The following is a 14274-nucleotide window of genomic DNA, read 5'->3' on the forward strand; positions in this document are numbered from 1 at the left end:
AATAGAGGTTCATGACCTTTAAGTGAGTGACAAAGTTTTTAAAAAAGAGATAGAGAGTAATAAAATACAAGTTCTCAAATACACACACTCCTGCACACCCAATTTCACTTCCCTCCCTGCAGGATGCCAATGTCAAGGGTGTTGTTTATCTTTCCAGATTACAAACATGTCTATTATTTATAAATGACAGTATATTCACATAGCACAGTTCAGAGGACCTGTAACAGTCTGACCACAGCTGATTCCCACAAGGGCATGCACAGGCATATCTAACTGGCATCCCCTAGGTTCTCAACCTTCCTAATGCCCGCGTTGTTACCAACTGAACAAAGGGGTCGTGACCCACAGGTTGAGAACCACTGCCCTAGGCTCTTGGAGCTGGCATTTCCTTCAGCTCTATTTGAAGAGAGCCCTGAAGGCCAGAAAGAGGCAACCCAATTCTCCTCCTTTCCTGCTGGTTCCCTTCGTTTCTACCTCCAATCCAAGCCTTGGTATTCCCATCTACCCTTATGGTTACTGAGAAGCAAGGTTTTTTTCCTGACACAGTAATAGTAACAGCTAATATATTTTGAGGACTTACTAGGTAATAAGTGCTTTCTTTACATGTACATAGAGGTTTGGATAGGTTAAGTAATTTGTATTGGTAAGAAAGAAGCTAGGGCTCCCATCCCCATCTCCTTCTACCAGATCTGAAAGTTTGTCTTGCTTCAAGACTCTTGCTTCAAGATCACCTCTCCGGGCGGCGCCTGTGGCTCAGTGAGTAGGGCGCCGGCCCCATATGCCGAGGGTGGCGGGTTCAAACCCAGCCCCGGCCAAACTGCAACAAAAAAAAATAGCCGGGCGTTGTGGCGGGCGCCTGTAGTCCCAGCTGCTCGGGAGGCTGAGGCAAGAGAATCGCGTAAGCCCGAGAGTTAGAGGTTGCTGTGAGCCGTGTGACACTACGGCACTCTACCTGAGGGCGGTTCAGTGAGACTCTGTCTCTACAAAAAAAAAAAAAAAAAAAACAAGATCACCTCTCCCCTTCAGATAGCCAATGTTGTTCTCACAATCTGAATCCACACCATTTACAAGTCCACACCGAGTTTTGTCCTCTATTCTAAACATAGCCTGTTCTACTCCTTTGCTGTATTCTTTCAACCACCCTCATTTTTTTTTTTTTTTTTTTTTGCTCTTAGGCTAATTATCCACCAGCAAGGCTGCCACCTTTTTTTTTTTAATTTATTTATTATTAAATCATAGCTGTGTACATTAATGCAATCATGGGGCACCATACACTGGTTTTATATTTGACATATTTTCATCATACTGGTTAACATAGCCTTCCTGGCATTTTCTTAGTTATTGTGTTGAGACATTTATACTCTACATCCAGTAAGTTTCACATGTACCCTTGTAAGATGCACCATAGGTGTGATCCCACCAATCACCCTTCCTCTGCCCATCTTTTTTTTTTTTTCTTTTAGACACAGAGTCTTACTTTGTTGCCCTCGGTAGAGTGCTGTGGCATCACAGCTCACAGCAACCTCCAGCTCTTGGGCTTAGATGATTCTCTTGCCTCAGCCTCCAGAGTAGCTGGGACCACAGGCAGCCGCCACAACACCTGGCTATTTTTTTGTTGCAGTTTGGCCGGGGCCAGGTTTGAACCCGCCACCCTTGGTGTATGGGGCCAGCACCCTACTCACTGAGCCACAGGTGCCACTCTAGGCTGCCACCTTTTATTTATGAAGTTCTGGTTTCTTCTAAGACATTTACTAGAAATAAAAAACATTTCAGATAAAATGTCTTAGAAGATTCACATGTTTCTGTCTGCCCATTTATTTATAAGCTCCTTAAGAGCAAGAACTGAATTTTACTCATTTTTGTGTCCTCATAGCTTAATAGGCCCTCAGTAAATGTTGATTTGAATGCATCAGTCAATGCTTCTGGGCCAGTTATTGAGCAGTCCCAGCTAGATGTTTGAAGATTACTACAGTAGCTATTTAAGAAAGAAAGACTGGGGCGGCGCCTGTGGCTCAGCGGGTAGGGCGCCGGTCCCATATGACGGAGATGGCGGGTTCAAACCCAGCCCCGGCCAAAAAAAAAAAAAAAAAGAAAGAAAGACTGGTTTAGAATAAAGGTTCAATGTTACTCTGAACCAAGCAAACAGCTGCTGGACCAACACGACTAATACCTGGTTCAAAGGTATGTACCTCAAGGGTCTTCTCAGACTAACACACCAGAGCCTAGGGATGGCAACTCAGCCTATAAAAAAGGTAAGGGAGCCTTTACCAGAAAGCCTGTAGCCATACAGGCTGGCCTTGAACCTCATCTATTTTACTTCAGTGATCCATGTTTTTTCTTCTTCGTGGTTTAAAATTTTTGTAGCTCAAGTGGCTAAGGCACCAGCCACATACACCAGAGGTAATGGGTTCGAATCCAGCCCGGGCCTGCCAAACAACGACAACTACAACCAAAAATTAGCAGGGCGTTGTGGCGGGCGCCTGCAGTCCCAGCTACTTGGGAGGCTGAGGCAAAAGAATGGCTTAAGCTTAGCCGGGCGTTGTGGCAGGTGCCTGTAGTCCCAGCTGCTCAGGAGGCTGAGGCAAGAGAATCACGTAAGCCCAGGAGCTGGAGGTTGCTGTGAGCCATGTGACACCACGGCACTATACCGAGGGGAGTAAAGTGAGACTCTGTCTCTACAAAAAAATATATATATATATATATCGCTTAAGCTGAGGAGGTTGCCATGAGCCGTGAAGCCATGGCACTCTACCCAGGGCGACAGCTTGAAGCTCTGTCTCAAAAAAAAAAAAAAATCTTCTTCAATAGATTTAGGCAGTACAAATTGTTTTTTGTTACATGGATGAGTTATATAATGGTGAAAGCTGGACTTTTAGTGTACTCAATAGGCAATTCAATGATTCATATTTTACCAGAGCAAGAAGACTGTTTTAAACCACTTGACTGTAACATAAATTAATGCATGATTATTTTACACTCTAAAATATAAGATTTTATATATTCTTTATGAGAATAAAGTCAATATTGGTATAAAAATGAGTCCTGGGTTATGGTTAATACTAGTGTTATGCAAATAAGAATGAATTATGCAATAATAAAATAGTGTATGTCTCACAGTTTATTTCCAACTTAAGTCACTCATGATTTTACAATTATCCTTATGCTTTAAATTCAGAGATTTCTATTCTGAAATTCCCTATTTTAATACTCTGGAGATATTATTATCATTAAATGTTTTAATCTTTTATAACCAAATGGACAAGAGGGTGGACGCTAGCACCAGACTTGACTAGCTGCCCAATCATTAACTGTGTGACCCTGGGAAAGGGTCCTATTTCCTCTCTAGATTTTCTCATATGTAAAACAGGCATAGTAAAACTCCCTATCCCTGGTGGTTGTATTATATGAGTTCATATCTGTAAAACTCCTTACAGTACCTAGCACATTGTAAGTGCTATGTAAGATCAGTAGGGAAGTTCAAAAGAACTAAAAACATTTTATCTACATTATTGAAAAATGAATGAGAAAAAAGCCAGCACTTTGCCCTTCTTGTAAACTCACAGTCCCCAGCTCCAAGAGAGTTAAGTGTCCTTCGTTCAATCCTTGGAGGGCCTACCATGTACTAAAAATCACCATGAATCAGACATCCCAGTCCTCAAAGGGCTGACAGTTGGATTAGAAATCAGAACTCTTTCTTTATTCTTTTCTCTTTTTTTTGGCTGGGGCCAGGTTTGAACCCACCACCTCCAGCATATGGGGCCAGCGCCCTACCCCTTTGAGCCACAGGTGCTGCCCTCTTTTCTTTTCTTTTCTTTTTTTTTTTTTGAGACAAGGTCTTGCTCTGTCACCCAGGCTAGAGTGCAGTGGTGTCATCATTGTTCACTGAAACCTCAAATTCCTGAGTTCAAGCAATCCTTCTGCCTCAGTCTCCCAAGTAACTGGAACTACAGGAGCATGTCACCATGCCCTGCTAATTTTTCTTTCTTTCTTTCTTTTTTTTGTAGAGACAGAGTCTCACTTTACCACCCTCGGTAGAGTGCCATGACGTCCCAGGACTCACAGCAACCTCCAGCTCTTGGGCTTTCGCGATTCTCCTGCCTCAGCTTCCCCAGCAGCTGGGACTAGAGGCGCCCGCCACAACGCCCCGCTATTTTTTGGTTGCAGTTTTTCTATTTTTTGTAGAGCTGAGGGCTCACTCTTGCTCAGGCTGGTCTCTTCTAACTCCTGACCTCAAGAGATCCTCTGGCTTTGGCCTCCCAAACTGCTAAGAAGCACAGGCTTGAGGTTGAGCCAGTACACCTGACTTAACCAAATTTTTACAGATAAGACAACTGAGGTGCACAAAGTGCCTTGCTCAAGGTCATACAGCTAAATAGCACCAGTGGTGGGTCTAGAAGCTAGCTAGCTAGGTCTTCACACTACTCTCAATTCTGGACTCTTTCCACTGGGCAGTGTTCAGCCGCTTTTGAGTGCCATATCTCACCTTCTATTTGAAAGACTCGACCCAGCTTTCTTGACCTTTCCTTCTTTGCACCCTCTACTACACACCTCCCTAACTTGGAGCCGAGATTTAAGAAAAAATGGTGAACCCTTTAGATAAAGTCCCCTGCAGGGCGTTTTGAACCATCCTCTGCAAGAAAAGGAAAGATTATTATTATTATTATTTTGAAAAGGAAAGATTATCATTTGATCCCTGCGTTAACTCTTCCTGTGCCGCGCAGGAGAAGTTGAGGACTTTTTTGAAAAAAAGACGGAGTGGCCTCACTCCGACCGAAAAGTGGAGTTCCCGCCCCATGGGCAGCCGCAAAGACAGACGCTAAGCCACCTGTCACAGGGCCGTGGGTGGGGGCCAGGGACATGAGGACATGAGGACCGCGGAACCCGAGGGTGAGCGCCGTTGAGCGCACGCTCAGAGCAGACAGCTCGCAGGAGGCAGGATGGTCTCACGACCCTAGGAGCTGACGGCCAGAGGGAGGGAAAGGAGGTCACGGAGGCGAAGCAGAGCAACCGGAGGTGGAGGATCCTGGAGGTGACAGCAAGGAGAGTACGCAAGGGCGAGGGGCTGCTGAAGCGGGCCCGGAGACTTCTGCACTGACGCGGAGTGGGCGGGAGAGGAACGGAGGACAGCGCGGTGGCGCTAGGGACTGGACCGGCCGGGGCGGGGGTGCCATGTCCCGCGAGCGGCCCCCCCGTACAGATATCCCTCGCAACCTGAGCTTCATCGCTGCGCTGACTGAGCGCGCCTACTACCGCAGCCAGCGGCCCAGCCTCGAGGAAGAGCAGGAGGAGGAGCCAGGCGAGAGTGGGACGCGGCCCGGGGCCCGATCCCGTGCTCACGCTCCGAGTCGGGGTCGCCGGGCTCGCTCTGCGCCCGCTGGAGGCGGCGGGATCCGGGCGCCCCGTAGCCGTAGCCCGAACACTCGCAAGAGAGTGCGTTTCGCCGACGCACTGGGGCTGGAGCTGGCTGCCGTGCGCCGCTTCCGCCCCGGAGAGCTGCCCCGAGTCCCCCGCCACGTGCAGGTCCAACTACAGAGGGACGCCCTCCGCCACTTCGCGCCGTGCCAGCCCCGCGCCCGCAATCTCCAGGTAGGCGGCGGGGGCACACCCTCTCCTCGGGACCTCCCTCAGCCGGCCGCGGCGGGCATGTGCTAGTGGATCAGTCAAGAAACACCCATTACCATCCCTACTCAGTTTGCTCCCGCTCAACCGCTCTGGGGCCCCCATTGGCCTGGGGCTTTGGGCCGCCCCTCAAGCTGAGCCGCGGTCCTGACGCTAGGGTCGGCCTCTGATTGGTCCATGCCTCACTCTACCCCCGCCCCCTGTCTCTCCCCTTTTCGCCCTGGCTCCCTTCTCCCGGTTCCTTCTTTCCTCCAGGAGGCGCGCGCCGCTTTGGAGCCGGCCAGTGAGCCGGGTTTCGCCGCCCGCTTGCAGGCGCAGCGAATCTGCCTGGAACGCGCCGAGGCAGGCCCGCTGGGCGTGGCCGGGAGCGCGCGCGTGCTGGACCTGGCCTACGAGAAGCGTGTGAGCGTGCGCTGGAGCGCCGACGGCTGGCGGAGCCAGCGCGAGGCCCCCGCCGCCTACGCCGGCCCGGCCCCGCCTCCGCCGCGCGCGGACCGCTTTGCCTTTCGCCTTCCTGCGCCCCCCATTGGGGGTGCCTTGCTCTTCGCCTTGCGCTACCGCGTGACCGGTCGCGAGTTCTGGGACAACAACGGTGGCCGCGACTATGCTCTACGTGGGCCCGAGCACCCGGGCAGTGGCGGAGTCCCGGAGCCCCAGGGCTGGATCCACTTTATCTGAGACCAGGCGCCTTCGGCCCACAGCGGAAAAAACAAAGGCACCCAGGGGCGAGGGGAACCTGATGTGGTGGGGAGGAATGGGAGAAACCAAGATTGGCTGGAAATCGTCCGAGTCAAGTCGGGGAGGGCGAGGAGAGTGGGGGACATCAGAGGGGCCCAGGGGCTAGGCGGAATCAACGAAGGTCGGGGACTTTGGGGTGAGAAACGCTGGTTGGATGTGAGTGAAAGGAACCCCAAGGCACGGGAGAAAGGAGACCCAAAAGGGCGCCAGAGATTAGAAAAAAGTAGAATGTGGAGGATGGTGGCGTTCTCGCCGTGAGTAGGCCCATCAAGTCTAGGCAGTGAAAGGCTAAAAAATATTTTGGGGATTGAAGTGTTAGATAAAACAGCCCACCCCAGTTGAAATCATTTAGATTGCTAGCTCATTTCCTTTCTTACCTGCCTTTGCCACCTAAGGCCCCCCAGTCCTACCCATCCTAGCTTTAATTCAGCCATATTGCCTTGCATAATCCCAGGAGCTTGGCCATTGACCCTGGTTCTTGTCACCCCTGACAGTTCTAGCTTCAGGCCTTCAGAACTCCAGCCTCCAGGCATCCTTAGGGATTAAAATGGAGGCTAAAGCAACTCTAGGGTTGTCCTTGTAGCCAAATAATGAGGTGCACTCAGAAAAATGCCAGCCTTACCTTCTGGTGTGCCTTCTGATAACCTCTAAGCACTTTATGGGCTATGTCAAAGGATGGTGAATCATGAGAATCACTATTCTAATTTTTTTCTGCCTCAGAAGAAAAATAAGTTCTAACTAGATGTGAAATTTGGGCAAACATACTTCACCTCTTTGTGCCCCAGTTTTTTCCTTGAAATACAGGATTTGGTTTAGATTATCTCTTAAAGGCTCTATCTTGTTTGACATTTATGACTGGGTGGCAGAGTGTAGATTAGAAGCTGCACTAGTGCAGCAGTTCAGAACTCACAGCCCCCTGAGTGTCAGCTTAGGGCTGAGGATATGTCCTCTAGTTTTTGGTACAGATGTTCCACAACTCAGCAAGCAGCCCAAAGCTCCAGGGTATTCCACAGCCTCTTCCAAACCGTAGCTCATCCTCTGCCCTTTTTTGCTCTTGACCCCCCTCTCCCCCCCAGACTTCTAGCCTCTGTTCTCTGAAACAGCTTTGGGAAAGAGCATTTTTTGGGGAAAAAGACGTATGAGAACTCCAAGATGAAAGGAAACAATGTTGAGGGTTCTCTTGAGGATAAAAGATTATGGTATAAGGCAGTGGTCCCCAACCTTTTTGGCACCAAGGACCAGTTTTATGGAAGACAATTTTTCCATGGACCTGGGGTGAGGGGGATGGTTGCAGGACAATTCAAGCCATTACATCTCCACCTCAGAACATCCATTATTAGAGCCTCGTAATGCAGGGTTCATGCTCCTATGGGAATCCAGTGCCACTTATCTGACAGGAGGCAGAGCTTTGGTGGTGATTCAAGTGATGGGGGATGGCTGTAGAGATGCTTTGCTTGCTTGCTCTTCCACAGTTTACCTTGTGCTATGCAGCCTGGTTCCTAATCAATTCTGGTCTACTGCCCAGGGGTTGGGAACCACAATTGTAAGAAATAGAAAATATTTCAAATCGGGCGGCGCCTGTGGCTCAGTGGGTAAGGCGCCAGCCCCATATACCGAGGGTGGCGGGTTCAAGCCCGGCCCCGGCTCAACTGCAACCAAAAAAAAAGCTGGGCGTTGTGGCGGGCGCCTGTAATCCCAGCTACTCAGGAGGCTGAGGCAAGAGAATCGCTTAAGCCCAGGAGTTGGATGTTGCTGTGAGCTGTGTGATGCCATGGCACTCTACCGAGGGCCATAAAGTGAGACTCTGTCTCTACAAAAAAAAAAAAAAGAAAATATTTCAAATCAAGAATCAAAGCAACTTGATTATTAAATGCACCCAGAAGATGGTATTCGGTGCCTCAGTGCCGTGCCCTAAGCAAGTGAAAGTGAAAGCTGCCTTCCACATCCATGCCTTATGTCTCTTCCTGGTTAACTTAACATGGGAATCATTCCTTTGCTGGTTGCTTGTTTTTCCTTTTCTCACCCTACTCTGAGATGAGGCATGTTTCTCTTCTCTTTCTTTCTTGTTCTCATCACTTTTTCCTTTTAATATGTAGGGTATTTACCTTGGTTTTTGTCCACTTCCATTTTCCTCCCTCTTCATCCTTGTTCTCTGGTATTTCTTTTCCCTCCAGAAGGGGTGGAGAACCCACTTCCTTTTCTCCAAGACCATGGTTGATCCACCTTCCTCCCTCAGGCTCCTTCTTGACAATCTGCTAGAAGGGAAAAGAAGGGAAAGAAGCAGTTCCTGATGCTACAGATGTTACAAGGAACTCCCAGGTAATCAGCTCCCAAACCCATTTCTGTTATTGATTTCTCAAAGAAAAATTTCTGGATCCCCCTCTTCCTTAACTAAGTCAAGGGGGTGGGGCATGCACATGTTCCCACACATACACTCAGATCAAAGCACGGAGCTTGTTACCATGCTCCTCATGTCTACAGCCTTAATCCTTTGAAGACTGGAAGGAGTGGAATCCCTAGGTCATTCCTCAAACAAATGCCCATTTAAACATCTTCCTTATCTTGTGAAGAAAGCAGAATTTCATGCATCTTGTGGATCACCTTCAGGTCAGAGTTCCAGCAAAGTGAAGAGAGAAACTGTACTGGAAGCCACGAAGCAATGCACTGTTTACTCATCAATTAGAAGCCCAAGGGAGGATAATATGAAGGGAGACTGGGTCGATAACACAGTGGGTAATCTCTTGCCTAATGTGTATGTATTACTGTCCTGTCATATTAACAGTAGTGATAACTCAGATTTACTTAACATTTAACTGCTAAAATCTGTTTGGCATGCATGCACAAGACAGCCCTTAGTTGAACATTGTCATTATCTCTGTTTTAGAGATAAGGAAACAGGCTCAGAGAGCTCACTTATTTGCTCAAGATCACATAGCTAGTAAATGGCAGAACTAGAATTAGGAACCCAGGACATCTCCAGAGCCCCTGTGCATAACCATGATGTTATATTTTCTCCCTTTAAACCTTGCTATATATCATCTCTCAGTATGAGCATAGTTTCCTATATCTCAGTAGGAGCATAGTTTCCTACTGATCTGCTTTCCCATTCTCCCAGTCCTCCAAATTGGCTTGGAGAAAGCAAGGAGCCCCAGGCTTCATCTGTTCCTTGCAGGAGCTTGCCACTTTCCTGTGCCAGTATCACAGCTATGTAGGATCAGCAAGGGGCGTGCTTGGGAACTTGGGAACCTGTTAAAATTCTAGCCTTTGTATTCATTGGGATTCTCTCCTGGCCGTAGCCAACCCTCTTTGCCTATTTTTCTGCCACTTTCCTCCCCCTTCCTGCACTGGCATGGAACAGGAAAGCCCCATAATGTTTCACTGGAAGGGTTCCCAAACTAGGACAACTATTGGATGGTCTGTGCTTGGGCTGTCTCTGGGAACCCTGGTATTACTGACAGGGCAAATGCAAACTCTGATATGGGGCAGAGAACTAAGGATAATCCTTTTCCCTAAGCTCTTTCTGTTTCACCCATATCCCTATTCTTAGCTTTGTAGAACAACATCTGAGTCTTCTGGTTCTTGCCATTTTGAGCTGCCCCAGGGCTTGGGGTTAACTCATAGTTTCTCCCTCAGCCTGGGCTGAGCCACCTTCTTGCACACACAAATACTGGGTTCCTCCCTCTTTGAACCTGGGCTTATGCAACTAGCAATGCCACCAATGCCATTTGTAAAATAGGGAATAAACTAGTGATTTTTTAATGGCTTCTGTGTGCCTGGTCCTTTTGAGATTTTCAGGAGGGATTCTTTGCCCTGATGGGTTTTGATGGCCACTCCTTTCCCATGACATGAGCGCTGAGATTGTCCCTAGCCCGTGGCTTTTCCTCACCTTGGGCTGAGTTGGTACAGCACTACCACAAACTCCACCATCTGCAAATCAACCAAAATTAGGTATTATGCCCTTTCTTCCCTACATTGTTCTTTCCAAAACTTCCAACCATATATATATATTTTTTTTTTTGAGACAGAGTCTCACTTTGTTGCCCTCCATAGAGTGCTATGGCATCACAGCTCACAGCAACCTCAAACTCTTGGGCTCAAGCAATTCTCTTGCCTCAGCCTCCCAAGTAGCTGTAACTACAGGCACCCAGCACAACACCCAGCTATTTTTGTTTTTGGAGACAGGGTCTTGCTCTTGGTCAGGCTGATCTTGAATTCCTAAGCTAGGCAGAAAATCCACCCACCTCAGCCTCCCAGAGTACTGGGATTACAGGCATGAGCCACGGTGCCTGACCCAACCATATTTGTTATAGTACCATTTAGCAGAGTACACCTAAACAAATGCAATCACTGGTTCTCCCAGGTGGTTCAGGCTAATCTGACAGAGGAAACACTAGCAGTTTGGCAGAATCTTTAGGGGGCCCTATTATGTGATAATGCATTTTGGTGGAAATTTTCCTCTAAAGGCTGATGACTGAACAGGAACAATTTGGGGCATATAACCATGGACTGGGAAATACCACAAGAGCAAACCCTACCGTGGTTATGGGCTTGGGTCCCTGAGGCAATGCAACAGAAAGACTCTTGCCCTTTCCTGTCATCCAGACTTTGGATGTCTTCCTAAACTTAACCTGTCCCATAGCCTGCCTTCCTTCTGTTCTTCTGTTTTTCTTTATATGCATAGCTCATACTTGCTCTTTGTTATAAACCTTAACTCTTCAGTTTTACAATCTAATTCCCACATCCCTTTTTTTTTTTGAGACAGTCTCACTTTGTCACCCTTGGTAGAGTGCCATGGCATCATATCTCACAGCAACCTCCAACTCTTGGGCTCAAGCGATTCTCTTGCCTCAGCCTCCCAAGTAGCTAGGATTACAGGCGCCCACCACAACACCCAGCTATTTTTTGTTAGAAATGGGGGTCTCGCTTTTGCTCTGGCTGGTCTCGAACCTGTGAGCACACGGCAATCCACCTGCCTCAGTCTCCCAGAGTGCTAGGATTATAGGCATGCACCACCAGGCCCAGCATCACATCCCTTCTAACTCCTGTGTTTTTCTGGAGCTCATCTGGATCCCTACAATTCACAAGTCATAGACTCAGAGACCTGAAAAAGCCTGTGTTTAGAGATCATTGGGTATAGGCTCCTCTACAGATGAGGACACAGGTCCAGAGACAGAAGTGGCTCCTGCATGGGTGGCGCCTGTGGCTCAGTTGGTAGGGTGCCGGCCCCATATACCGAGGGTGGCGGGTTCAAACCCGTTCCGGCCAAACTGCAACCAAAAAAATAGCCGGGCGTTGTGGCGGGCACCTGCAGTCCCAGCTACTCGGGAGGCTGAGGCAAGAGAATCGCTTAAGCCCAGGAGTTGGAGGTTGCTGTGAGCTGTGTGATGCCACAGCACTCCACCAAGGGCGATAAAGTGAGACTCTGTCTCTACAAAAAAAAAAAAGAGAAAAGAAGTGGCTCCTGCAGAGTCAGAGAATTTGTGCAGCTCAAGAAGGAGCTTAAATCTAGGCCCCTTGGCCATACCCCAGGCCCAGGCTAAGAAACAGCTCTCTATACAGACCCATGATTTTTCATAGCAAAAGATAACCTCAGAAATGTTTTATGGGTGGCGTCTGTGGCTCAGTGAGTAGGGCACCTGCCCCATATACCGAGGGCAGCCTCGGCCAAACTGCAACCAAAAAATAGCCAGGCGTGTGGCGGGCGCCTGTAGTCCCGCTGCTCGGGAAGCTGAGGCAAGAGAATTGCGTAAGCCCAAAAGCTGGAGATTGCTGTGAGCCGTGTGATGTCATGGCATTCTACCAAGGGCTGTAAAGTGAGACTCTGTCTCTACAAAAAAAAGAAGAAAAGAAATGTTTTATTTTCTGCTGCTATTTTCTGTCCATTCCTTTCCCCATTCAGGGATAACGAGAAACAAAAGGGCCTACTGGTTTTCTGTGTGTCCCTAGCCTTGGCACTTCTTTTGTTGATGTTGCTAAAGAGCAGTGACATTGCTAAAAAAGACCAAATGATCTACCCATTGAATGACTAACGTGGGGAGGAAATGAAAGTTTCTTATGTGAATCCCCCCAAACTGCTGTTCTCACTAGGACCTCCCAGAGCCTCCCCAGTTCCTGGATAGTGCAGCCTGGTCTGCTGGCCCCAAATCCACTAGTTTTGTGCCTCACTAAAGCTTCCTCATGCAACCACCTTCCTTTGTGTGTATAAAACCTCATATGAATTAAAGTTGAAATACAAAAAGAAAGTATGTGATTAAGATATTCAGAAATATTCTTTGTTTTGGGCTGAGGGTGGCAAGAGATCCAAAGACAAGATTTCTTCCTTGATCCCTGCTCCCCCATTTCACAGTCATCTTACTTCTTAAAAGTCTCAGTCTCTTTCTGCTGGAGTTCTTGTTATACAAAAGTTGGTTAGGAAGACACAATGGAGGAGTTAGGCAGCCTGTTATAAGACACTTCAGCATTCCTACCACTATTTGGGGGTAGTAGGAAAGTGACCAGGACCCAGTCTTAGTTGCCTGGCACCCAGCACCAACTGTTCATGCAGTTAAAGTGACCATCTTGGGGGAAGCTCTTGTGTTTCCCCTTGGGTGGGGGACTCCTTCCTTAAGGAGACCATCTGAGTTACGTTCTACTCCTTAAAGCACTGGAGAGAAAAGGAAATACTTTTCCTTATCAAGGGAAGGTCAAGAAATATGGAGAGGAAAAACAAAGACCTTATGTAATCCAGAGTGGAGTGATAGAAATAGGTAATAAAGGGAGTGGGTCCTTGAAAATATTTAAGTTCTAACAGGATTGCCTTCCACATCATCTGAATAATGAAAAAGCTAGTTACCAGTAAAATATTGAGAATATTTCTTAAGGGGGTTTGGCATGAGGAATGAGGAGGCTTGACACAGAGTCTGTGCAAGGGGACTGAGGAGCTCTCAGAGGAGCTCAGGTCCATGTTTATTATAAAGCAGGGAAAAGTAGTTAAAAGTTACTTATCAGACATTACTAAAAAAGAGGGTGAAAAATGTCAGACAGAATGTCTCAGACTTGTTTTTGCAAAACCGCAAGACCTCTGCCTCCAGCATCAAGAGACCTTGGGAATCTAGAGAATCTTTATCATAACCAATAGGCTGGTATTGCCACACCTCACATACACATTCTCTCTTGGAGGCCGATGACCAGCTCATAACACAACTCACATGCCATTCTAGTGACTCTTTGGATCTCTAAAGCAGAAAGTGAGCTGCAATAATGGTCAGGGCCCCATTTTTCCCACACTTGGAGACAGTTTCACTGTTGCTCTTGGTAGAGTGCTATGGTGTCACAGCTCACAGCAACCTCAAACTCTTGGGCTGAGGCAATTCTCTCACCTCAGTCTCCCAAGTAGCTGGGACTACAGGTGCCTATCACAATGCCCGGCTATTTTTTTGTTGCAGTTGTCATTGTTTAGCTGGCCTGAGCCAGGTTTGAACCCACCAGCCTGGGTATATGTGGCTGGGGCCCTACCCACTGAGCTACGGGTGCTGCCCCACATTTTTTTTTTTTTTTTTTGAGACAGAGTCTCACTTTGTCACCCTTGGTAGAGTGCTGCACTTAGCTTATAGCAACCTCAAACTCTTGGGCTCAAGCAATTCTCTTGCCTCAACCTCCCAAGTAGCTGGGACTACAGCTGCCCACCACAATGCCTAGCTATTTTTAGAGATGGGGTCTCGTTCTTGCTCAGGCTGGTCTCAAACTCCTGAGCTCAGGCAATCTATCCTCCTCAGCCTCCCAGAGTGCTAGGATTATAGGCATGAGCCACGGGGCCCAGCCTCCTACACATTCTTTTTTTTTTTTTTTTTTGTAGAGACAGAGTTTCACTTTATTGCCCTCGGTAGAGTGTCATGGCATCACACAGCTCACAGCAACCTCCAACTCCTGGGCTTAGGC

General features: G+C 48.0%; 1 protein-coding gene across 3 annotated transcripts; it reads left to right on the top strand.

Annotated features, from left to right (window-relative positions):
- Positions 1 to 3373: 3373 nt before the first annotated feature.
- Positions 3374 to 12621, top strand: PPP1R3E (protein phosphatase 1 regulatory subunit 3E). 3 transcript variants are annotated; one of them, XM_053593082.1, is made up of 4 exons: positions 3374 to 5586; positions 5875 to 8676; positions 8839 to 11547; positions 11827 to 12621. In XM_053593082.1, exons 1-2 carry the CDS (start codon positions 5170 to 5172, stop codon positions 6295 to 6297), a joined length of 840 nt encoding a protein of 279 aa, XP_053449057.1. In that variant the 5' UTR covers positions 3374 to 5169; the 3' UTR covers positions 6298 to 8676; positions 8839 to 11547; positions 11827 to 12621. The 3 variants fall into 3 exon arrangements, with proteins under 3 accessions (XP_053449057.1, XP_053449058.1, XP_053449056.1); XM_053593083.1 differs by having other exon boundaries at positions 8965 to 11547; XM_053593081.1 differs by having other exon boundaries at positions 5875 to 11547; positions 11827 to 12620.
- Positions 12622 to 14274: the final 1653 nt, after the last annotated feature.

The sequence above is a fragment of the Nycticebus coucang genome, chromosome 6, assembly GCF_027406575.1.
Source record: "Nycticebus coucang isolate mNycCou1 chromosome 6, mNycCou1.pri, whole genome shotgun sequence".
NCBI classification, from domain to species: Eukaryota; Metazoa; Chordata; class Mammalia; order Primates; family Lorisidae; genus Nycticebus; species Nycticebus coucang.